General features: G+C 39.3%; 1 protein-coding gene across 1 annotated transcript; it reads right to left on the bottom strand.

The window, feature by feature from the left end:
• Positions 1-5,156: 5,156 nt before the first annotated feature.
• Positions 5,157-10,014, bottom strand: LOC131320114 (probable pectinesterase 53). The gene is made up of 5 exons (XM_058350703.1): positions 9,512-10,014; positions 8,242-8,431; positions 7,510-7,716; positions 6,814-7,049; positions 5,157-5,576 (listed from the first exon to the last, which is right to left on the bottom strand). The coding sequence occupies exons 1-5, from the start codon at positions 9,874-9,876 to the stop codon at positions 5,429-5,431; spliced, it is 1,146 nt and encodes a 381-aa protein (XP_058206686.1). The 5' UTR covers positions 9,877-10,014; the 3' UTR covers positions 5,157-5,428.
• Between the last annotated feature and the right edge of the window lie 1,083 nt (positions 10,015-11,097).

Raw genomic sequence — 11,097 nt, 5'->3', positions numbered from 1 at the left:
TAGTTAAAAGTATGTCATTCATGCCGAACTAAGGAATTTACCAGAATTACAAGAAATTACCTAAACGCGGCTCAACTCCAAAAATCAAACATCGGTCAAATTACATGGAAAGCAAACCTACCAATGGACCAAACCAACCAGGCTAAATAGGAAAATTGATGATTGGTAGAGGAGATTAAATTTTGTCCGCCGCAAGTGGAAACCCCACTGCCTGTGGACCTTACTGTGCGTTTATTGTTATAATCTGAACCGTTCATCTTATATACTCCGCATAGGAATATATCAACGCAAAAATTCAGCTTAATTGGACATATCAAAAAAATTGAATTTTTGTTATAAAACAGAAGGTCTGATTTTGTCAATGATTTTAGAATTAAATTGTTCATAACCGTCGATTTTATAAACCATAGTTCAGTTTATAAAATGTCTATTGATGTCTGATCAAAAGTTTTTTTTCTCAAGGATATACTATTCTGCGAACCTTCTAGGATGAACAAATCAGATTATCACAATAAACGTACGATGGGACCCACAAATGACGGTGGTGGAAAATCAGGTGGATAGATTTGACCAAAATTGAGTGATTTGTTGGATAGTGACTAGCGAGGAAGGAGGCCCACCGTTTCAAAAATGGACAGGCTCCATATTAGTTGATCTGGCAAGTAAAGCTCACAGACCTTGGAAAAGAAAGGGCTAAGCTTACAGGTGAGTGTTAGGCCTAGTTCAAAAAAACAGCCTGGTGGCGAATTGGAAGTCCCATAGTGGACAGCCGCGCTAGAGGATTGTAGGACGGCTGATTCGGCATCTATTTCGACACAGACGGTTCAGATTTAATCCGAAGTTATACGGATATGAATTGTCTATTGTTTTATTGCTGAAATAGATGACCGGATCAACCACACTACAATCGTGTTCGACAGCCCAGCCTACAAGATCTTTGGGAAAAGGTTTTGTGATCGCTTCCAAATTGTTGTCGTGTAAATATTGTAGGTAGTCTTCAATCGCTTTGAGAACTTTCCTGTTGATCAAAAAATTTTTTTTTTCTTATTTTTGTCATTTAGTGCCTTATGCTGTTAGATGTGTATGAATCCTCTCTCTCTCACACACACGGGTGTGCTGATTTGTCTTTCTCTACTACCAAGTGGTTAATTCCATTGGTAAATGAGATAGCCTTATTCACGGATGAAGCGTGAATAAGACAATTACGGAGGTGAGCGATCGTGGCCGTCCGTTTCAATTTTGGACGGTTTCGAATTTAAATGTAACTTTTTCAGAGAAGAGTGAGTTCCCCAGAAAGTTTTTATTTAAATCCGGACCATCCAATACACTTTGGAAGCACACGATGGTGGTCTGCAAAACTCTTTTTCGTGGAAACATCCGTAGAAAAGATTCTCTCTTGGTAAATACTTGGAGTTCTTTGTTCAATGCTTGGGTTTAAGCTTTCTATAGTCATTTAGGCTACACCACACATACTCTCTTTGCTTTGGTTTTAATTGAGATTTCCGTAAGTGGACGGTTGGATTGGTCCCTCAAAATTAATCGATGTGCGCGAAAGTTAACCAGGACACTTGAGTTATAAAAAAATAAAGTATCACGTGGTGAATTCTTAGCTTTGAACTCAACGAATTTGCCGTGAGGTATCTTCGAAATGGTTAATGGTTATGTGGTCTCGAAAGTGATACTCCTTGCCAAATACGTGGAAACATTAACCTTTCTATACATCCAGCTTCCGCTTGTGTACTGAAATAAAGAGTAAGAGCCTCTCTCACACACATGGATGCGTTGATTGTTTCCTAACCCCAAAAGGAGGAAGGGGGGCTGCAGGCTGCTTTGCCGGCCAAAACAATATCATCCCAAGCCCAAAAACTTGATTTGAAACATTCACTTGAAAGATTTCATTGCGTACTATGGCCTTTTAAAAATCAAGTCAATCGAAAATCGATAATCTAGTGAACGAATCACTTGTTTACAGTGTTATTATCAATGTCCAAATTATTAAGCCAAAAATTAAGTAAAAAGAGTGATTAATTCACTAGGTTATCAATGCTCGATCGACTTGATTTTTTTGTAGGGCCATAGTAAGTGATGAGATCTTTCAAGTGAATATTTTGGATCAAGTTTTTGAGCTCGGGACGATGTTGTTTTGACTGGCACAGCAGCCTGCTGTCCCTCAAGGGACAACAACCCCCCTTCCTCCCCATTTAAACCAGATGAATGTTTAGAATCCAATGAGTCTTGAATCAATTGGATATGTTCAAAAAAATTTGGGTACAAGTCATAAGTTTTTACATTCTCATTTCTCTCGTCAAAATAAACTAACAATCCACAGAAATTTGACGCAAAAATAACAAGTGCGAGTTTTTTTTTAATAAGGACAAAAGAGGAATTTGTTTTGGGAAACTAAGTCCGGATATTCACTGTTTCGTATAAAAGTTGTGTTTTTCCCTAAATAGCAGCTTCCTACTTGGACATCTTGCAATAAAGAGAGAGACTATTTTGTTCACTCTCGGCGCGAGTATGCTAACTAACCATTCTACTTTGATGATCAATCAAATTCACTCATTTTTGTTTTCAGATTCTTTTAGTATTAGGAGATCATGCAAAAATTTAGCTCAATATAAAGCTCTCAAGCCCATGCTTGTAATCCAAGTTTTTGTCTATTTTAATTGTTAATTGTCTAATTCATAATTAATTGTTAATTCAACAATTAATAGTATTTTTCCACAATTAACAATGTTAATTAACACTATTAATTCAACAATTAACAGTATTTTTTCACAATTAATAATGTTAATTAACAGAGTTAAAATTATCAATTAATAGTCAAATTCATAATTAATCATGTTAAATTAACAATTAGCAATTCATAGTAGACATGCCCCATACACAATATACACGTACATCCTAAAATATCACTATTCATAGCATAAATTTTTTCTTTTTATACTATATAATGCAAAAAAATTAAAACGAATAACATACTCCTCAAAAATTAATTTTTCTACACAAAGATTTATATTCAATATTGGTGTTTTTGGATAGATCTCAACAAGTAGATTTTAAAATATATAAATTTTATAAAAAATGAACTTGAAATTTAGGAGAATCCTTGTCGCCACGGGCCAGTCATTTTCTCACAATTCTCTCGTATGTCAACGGTGGACCCAAATACCGGCCGGAAATGGCCCATTGCGTTGAATTTACATGATCAGATGAACTTATGAGCCCTGGCCCCTGTGGCTTCAACCATGGCGGTAAGCACTAAGTTAGCAGTGCTAATGTGCCAATTGAAGAAAAAAAAAAAGATCTATTAGTTGAAGTTTGAAATCTTGGTGACGCATCAAAATATCTAGGTGAAGTGCAAAAGATCCATTAGTTGTGATTTTTTTTTTACAAGTGAATTGCAATCATATCATTTCACAAAGTCCAACGGCACTTACTAGGAAATCCACCTGAAATACATAGACACGAAAACTGATGCGCAACCCAAAACTAACAGGATAGACAATTTCAATAAGAGCTGTGCTATCCACACAGATTTCTGTGCACAGATTTCAATGTGGGACCCACTACGGGTCCCACATAAACAATCCGAGCCGTTCATTAAATGTAAAATATTTTTTCGAGTGTCCACACAAAAAATCAACTCAATCCGATACATATAGAAGCTCGATCCAATCATCTAACTTTTCATTCAGATTTCAAAATAATGAAAAGTTAAATGATTGGATCGAGAGCCTATAGGTATCGGATTGAGTTAATTTTTGATAGAGACCCTTGAAAAAATATTTTACATTTAATGAGCGGTTCGGATCATTTGTGTGAAACCTATAATGAACCCCACATAATAATCTGTGCATAATATGTGTATGAAAAATCTGTGTCAATAGACTTTCTATTTCAATAAAGTAGGAATACCTAATCTCTATCATCCAGGCGCACATAAAGAAAAGCTTCCAAAGCAAAGCCGGCACACGGAGTTTGACCATTCGAACCAGAAAAGGAAATAGAAATTAAGCACCGGCATAGATCACAAGGCACCGTGGATTCCAAACAGCAAAACTTAAGTCTAAAACTGAAACAAAACATAGACCTGTTATGCAAAAGCCAACGCCTGCCCACTCATGACGCGAGAGGATAACAATTAACAAACGCCACCGAGCCTTCGTTGTCACGAGCATTGGACGCCACTCCAGGACGAGCCCCCCGCTGCCACGGTGGGCTCTGGACGTGGGAAGGCAAACACTGGCGAACCCGACTAGCCCATGCGGCCACGTCGAGCACTGGATACCACGGCACAGACAAAAACCTAATAGAAACAAAAGCGAAAAAAGAAGAAAAAAATAGCCGGAAAACCAGATTTGATATGAGCCTCCACACTCCGCACAAAAGGCGAACCTCACAGGCGGTGGAAGGTAGGAGGAGGCGGTGGAAGGCGGCAGTAGAAGGCAAGATGATGGGCTGCGGTGGTGAGCCGGTGGAAGGTAGAAGAAGAAACGGTGAGAGGCAGGTGAGGCGGTGGATGGGGGCGGGAGGCAAGGAAGAGGCCGTGGAAGGCGGCGGGAGGCAGATTTAGAGAGAGTTTAGGCGGCGGATGGCGAGGAGGTGGAAAGTAGAAGGAGAGATGGTGGGTGGAGGCAGTTGACAGCGTAGGCATGGAGAGGAGGGAAGAAAACTGAAAATAAAGAAAATCTCACTCGGGGGGGGGCAAACCACATGTCTCTACAACTCTGGTAGAAGTGGCTTAAACAATCCGAGATGTAGCATCTGCTATTCCAGGATTATCAATGAACCCAATTATTTCAATTGCTTAGGATGCTCCAAACTATCTAATCCGGGATCCAAGGACACCCTGCAAAAGTTTGGTGCACTCCTGTTTTGTTGCGATGTAATCTTCGCCTTCGGGCTTGAATGAAATATTGACTGATTCAAAAAAAAAAAAAAAAAAAAAAAAAAAAAAAAAATTGCTTAGGATGCTATTCCAGGAATATCAATGAACTCGATTATTTTAATGGTTCAGGATACTTTTTTTTTTAAGCTTATGGGGTCTTAATTGCTGTACCATTAGACTTATTGCTATTTCTTAGTTCAAAATCCCACTTACGGAATCGAATAATTAGTAGATTTGTTCCATCCAAAATGAGAATGGGCCAGGGTTATGAACTTATTTTCTATAATATGATGATGGAGTTGATTTCATGATTACAAGTTCATTCCATACTGGACCAGACAGGAATAGGGATATACATTCTTATTATAAGAAGGGGTTAGTCGAGCCTATCAAAGTAGATCAGTCGGTCAAAAGTGCCCTTCACAATCTTGTGATATAAACGATGAAGAAGGGGGAAATCAAGGAAGAGGATGGTAGGTTTTACAAGAGAAATTTGAGTAAAAAGGAGTTATATGTTGGTAGAGAATTTGTTGTTGATTATAACTTGATCCATTCAGAGCCATCAATGAAGCCAAGTGAAATAAAAGGCTTAGCTTCCTCATCAGTGAGTTCTCTTGACCATGACACTCTCCCTGCAAAACCTGCCCCTGCTCCTGTGCACTTGTATTGCCCATAGAAAACAGTCCTGCATGCCCCAAAAACAAAAACACAAATGACTAACACAATCAATTCATGTAAAACTTAGTCTTGTCCGCCTTAGGTTCCACGCTAGTGGACAATTGAACAGATCCCCCGAGGATTAGTCGGGTTACGCGTAAGGTGACTCAGACACTGTCTGTTATAAAGAGAACATCTGTCAACCGACTAGAAGCCTAGGCTTACTTAAGGTAGAATGCACACGTATGTTAGTGTAACCTAATCTCAAATCTAGTGGACAGATATATCTATGCTTGTGTATGTACATGCACAAGCCTTTTTGCAACCAAAGCACATGCAAACATAGTTGACTTATTTTTGTTTAGATGCACTGTGCGTTGCTGGATGAGCTGTAAACCCAGACATCCTGAGTTCAAAACTTGGCCCACCAGGCCGCGAGAGAGAAATCTATTGTGAATCCCTTAGTTCCGGCGTGGTTGCCTTTGACTGGACCGGAGAAGGGAATAGTCGAGGTGTGCGTAAGCTGATCCAAACACCCTTTACTATTAAAAAAAAAGATAATTTTATTAGAGTGGACGAGCAGAACGGACATACAATAATTAAGAGGATATAGGGCTCCAAGTCACCACTTCTGTAGTTGATACCAGAAATCTCCTCTTGAGACACCTTGACAATTGAATAATTTTGTCCCAGAGGTGGGGTAGTTGGTCATTTAGTTAATAAAGTGTAACTACCTAGATTGGGGATATGCAGCTAGTGCCCCTCTGGATAAGGTAAAAAAAAAGAAAATAACCAAAGCCCATATATACAAAGACAAAAAGAAAACAAGCTGTGGATTAGAATGGGGACGGCACCGTCCAGTGCATGCCTTGCCCACTATTAAGACCTACAGATTGTGAAGTAATGCTCTTCCCTATTGCTATCTTATCTATTCCTGCACCATCACCATAAGTGGGCTTACCTTTTTTGGTGGGTTAGTTTATGTCCTTGCCTTTTTCGAAAAGGGAAACTATATAAATTAATCACAAATGTCGTGCGAAAAACCGAATCAAGAATGGTGTGGTGGTGATATTTTTGAAGTTCTGGACAAAGTAGTCGGTGTTTTGGTTCGAAATATTTGAAGCACCGTGAAGACGTTAGTTTATGCAAATTGAGTTTTAATTGGTATATCATTTCCCTTTTACAAGATACGTTATGTATATGCATATCCCACTATCCAATGAGGGGATTACGTGCAAGAGAGAGAGAGAGAGAGAGGAACTTACATTTCGCGACTAGGGTCGCCCCAGTTATACCAGCCTTTAGGCATGATAATGTTGTCCATATAAGTAAAGGCAAAGACAACCCTAGAGAAGGGACCCCATGCTCTACCAAGGTAGAGAGCTCCGGAGCCCGTGACCTTACAGTTAACAAACGAGAACCCTGTGTCTTCCAATATGCTCCCTCTGCCTTGTGCTGTTACAGCCCCTGTTAACTGTGCTATTGCATGCACGTGACACCCCTGAAAAAATACAAAATTAACCATATCTATATTATATAAACCCCTTAAAATTATTTCTCAGAAATTGCAAAGTTTGTTCATCATGCGACTGTGGTTTAACCAGCGTGTCGGTATCTTTGATGTGAGAAATGAGAATTAGATGAGTTTAATACGTAGACAGATAGATTTGAACGGTTCAGATCACGATGATGAAATTCTTATTGGGCATATTGGGCACAATGAGGTGCCTTACGACCCCGTAGTGTATTGGCGCACTACGGGATCCGGTCCCTTGTCCCAATTGAGAGCCCATACCCGAGCTCCGATAAGTAGCTTTTTACTGGGCAAATGTGAGCTTGGTGAATGGAGAGGCAATATATAACTTAAGGTGCAGGAGGAAAAAGGCAGGGGAGGTGCAAATAATTAAAATCAGGTTAGGTATAAGAGAAATAGTAGGAGTAAATAAGTTAAGAGTATATACCTCAAAAAGAGAGAGGCCATTGCCAAAGATGAAGTCCACAGAGCCTTCAATGTAGCAATCCTTGTAGTAATGCCTACCCGTATGATCATAGAGTGTGTCCTGTGCCCCAAGGAATCTGCACCCTACAAAGGCTGCTGTATCTGCTGACATCCTAAATGCCACTGCTTGTTTCCCTATTGCCCCTGGTGCTGGCACTGGTGTGGTGTTCTGTTTAGCATACACAAGTCTAGCTCAGAGAGAGAGAGAGAGAGAGAGAGAGAGAGAGAGAGAGAGAGAGAGAGAGAGAGAGAGATTTTGGTTGTGTTTAAAAGAAAAACTATCATTGTTTGGTTCATGTTTAAAATCAACTCTTGATAATAATCCAAGAAATGTTTTCCTGAAAAACAAAACATGCATTGTTCCTATTGTGGTTTTCTATTTCAGCTAAAATCGAAAACTTGACTGTCGTAACAGACTCCCCGTTTCCGCTATCTTTTTTATGTATAAATAATTCCCTAAAGTAAAATTGTTTCTCTTGTACTAAAACTTTTTTCACCTCCGTTCTGCCTTTTGACCTCTCCCATTTTCTCCTACACTATACAATCTTTAAGTTATAGTTAAGTGGAAACAACTAAAAAGTACTACAAGAAGTAGTCCACGACTTTTAACTTAGCGGAAACGCCTCCTTAATTGAAACCCTCCCTAACACCAATTGGTTTTAGGCGAGATACTCGAAAAACTGTCCGTGATTACCTTGAATGTGATGTTCTTGGCAATGAAATATGGAGAATCCACGGCAAAAGTTGCAGAACCAAAGGTCCCCATGGGCTGCCCCTTTGGGCCAAGTGTTTGAGCTGTGTCTCCCCACTGAATAATTGTCTTCTCTGCCCCTGCTCCTTCTAGGGTTATAAATGCTTTTAATGTAGGGATATTAACCTTCTCCCTATCATTAAAAATTCACATTTTCGAATTAAATCCATTTTAGATATACAGAGAATTACTAAAAATACACCAAACAAAGAATGAAAGAAAGCATGTGGAAAGATGAAACAAAAGACGACTCATTCACCACTTGGTACATTTTTTGTCACATTACCAGTTTTACAGGGAATTATGCTCAGAAGAAAAAAAAGACAAACCAATATTGACAAATTACACCACTTCAATTTTTGACAAATTCACGAGTCCGTGACTTGATAGAACGATGATGCAATTTCATGTTTTGGAGTTGCATTTTCATGTATCGGTGTTTTCGGTGGTGTTTTGAGTTGGCATCTTGTCAAGTTTTATTGTTAGCATAGCAGAGGCCATAATTTTGGGCATACTTTACTTTCACTTTCATCCCTTTATCTCGTTGTATTTTTCACTACGAGTTAATAAAATTTCTTTTGCCGAGAAAAAACCCGATGATGCAATTGGTATAACTCCAAAACCACCAATAAAAGATAAAGAGAAGGAGCAGATCATAAATTTAAATGTTTTGAAAGTTCAATTTAGCGTAAAATTTCGCAATTTATTTGTAAATTGTTCTATGTGGTCTATTTGTTAAGTTAACATACATGACACACTAGCCAAAAGAAAAATAAAAATGCCCCCTTTGCATAACACCGAAGTGGTGAAACAGAGGCACAAAAACCAACCTCAATATTGACAAACTCTCAAGTCCATGACTTGACAGAAGTGACAGATGTGGACATTTGATATAACAAATCTATCGATAATAAGGGATTATTTGGCCTAATAAGCCAGATGGTACGTCGCACATTCTGCCCCGTGTCGTAAAAGTTGGCCGATCAAGTACTAGTCGGTGCTTAGGCACTAGGTGAGGGTCCAACGCTTAGATTAAAATAGACCTAGTCGGCTGCTAAGTGCTAGATGCCCGACTGGTCGGCCCCTATGGTCTAGTATTTACGAAATGGGATAGTTTATCCAGCAGGAATTAAAGTGAAATTGCAAAACAATGTCCATACGCTTGGAACTAAACAGAAGCAAAATATAGAGCTCAAGACTTATGCTTACGTACGTGTAAACTCCTGCATGAATCCTGATCACAATTCTCACCAGATTAACAGAAGGGAGAGAATCAATGGCATCTTGAATCGTAGTGAAATCTCCGGTGGCCGGATTTCTATCGACGGTGATTGTGTAAGAAGCCACGAGCTTGTTCTTTGCAGTTTTGAAGAGGGAGTGGTTTAGGCTCCCAACGAAATCAACCCATTTCAGGAATTGCTTTTCTGAGAATTGGACTTCGGTCATGTTTGTTGGGAGCTGAATTCCTGATGAAGATTTCTTGGGTCTTATTCCCTTGGTGTGGCATAGGGAAAGGGTTACATTTTGGAGGAGAGTGAGAGTGAGAATAATATAGAAAATGTGTCTAAAACAAGACATGAGTTTTAGGAGAGAGAGAGAGAGAGAGAGAGAGAGAGAGAGAGGAATGTTGTTCTTGGACTCCGGAAGACCAGAAAGAGAGAGAAAGGAATGTTGTTCTTAGACTCCGGAAGTCCAGTGGGAGCTGGTTTATGTAATGATCACAAGGACCCAGACTTATACATACCTATGTTTACATGTATATACCAGCGTGGATTTAAGTCACATAATTCGCAAGCGAGAGCGGAAAAACGTCTTTCAAATCTCTTTTTTGAACAGTTTTTCAATCATATCTCATATTACTAAAATTTGCAAGATCGAGGATTGAGAGTAAAACCCATAATATTTTGAAAGATTATATGTGACTAAGCTCGGACACATACAATGCGTGTGTAAATGTTACTGTAAAATTTTTTTTTTGAAGAAAACGAAGTGGGTTTTTTTCACCCGGTCAGTAAGATCTATCTCAAAAAAAACAAAACAAACCTAAGCAGGGGCATTCCCCTGGAGATGAACAGCCAAGAACTTGCCGACACTCGGAAGTCTGAACACCCCCACAGCTACACAAAACCACAACTACCTACCACGCCCATGGAATTAATCCCCAGAATTACCTGATGTACGCGTAAACTGACCCGGACACTTGAGTTATCGAATCAAATCCTACCACTATTCCTATTGTAGGTTGTTTCTTTGAGCAGTGTTATTTTTGTAGAAGGATAGACCATAACTAAGTGATCTCATTTCGTTTTATGTTTCAATTATTTCCTTCGTTCCTTGTGTAGCATCAACTTATATCTAATACTTGACACAGAAATGCTACTGGTACAGCGGCTGCTGTACAACAGCCGCGGACAGATCACTTTTGTGCCCATCTCGGGTCTCACAAACAAGATCGGAGCCACTCATTTTCTTCAAAATACTTCGTTTAGGGTCTCTGTGACCTCAATCCGATATCGGAAAAGGTGTTTACGAATCATCCAACTTTGCTTCAAAATTTAGGCTAAATTTTGAAGCAAAGTTGGATGATTCGTAAACACTCTTCCTGATATCGGATTGAGGTGATTTTTTACAGGGGACCCTAAACAAAGTATTTTGAATAAAATGAGTGGCTCCGATCATCTTTGCGGGACCCGAGATGGGCACAAAAGTGATCTGTACGCGGCTGCTGTACAGCAGCCGCTGTACCAGTAGCAGCGTCCTACTTGACATTATTTGCATTCTAATTTTTGTTTGTTTTGT

The sequence above is a fragment of the Rhododendron vialii genome, chromosome 3a, assembly GCF_030253575.1.
Source record: "Rhododendron vialii isolate Sample 1 chromosome 3a, ASM3025357v1".
Classification (NCBI taxonomy): domain Eukaryota; kingdom Viridiplantae; phylum Streptophyta; class Magnoliopsida; order Ericales; family Ericaceae; genus Rhododendron; species Rhododendron vialii.
Note: the sequence above shows the minus strand (reverse complement) of the source record. Positions and strands in the feature narration are given on the sequence as shown.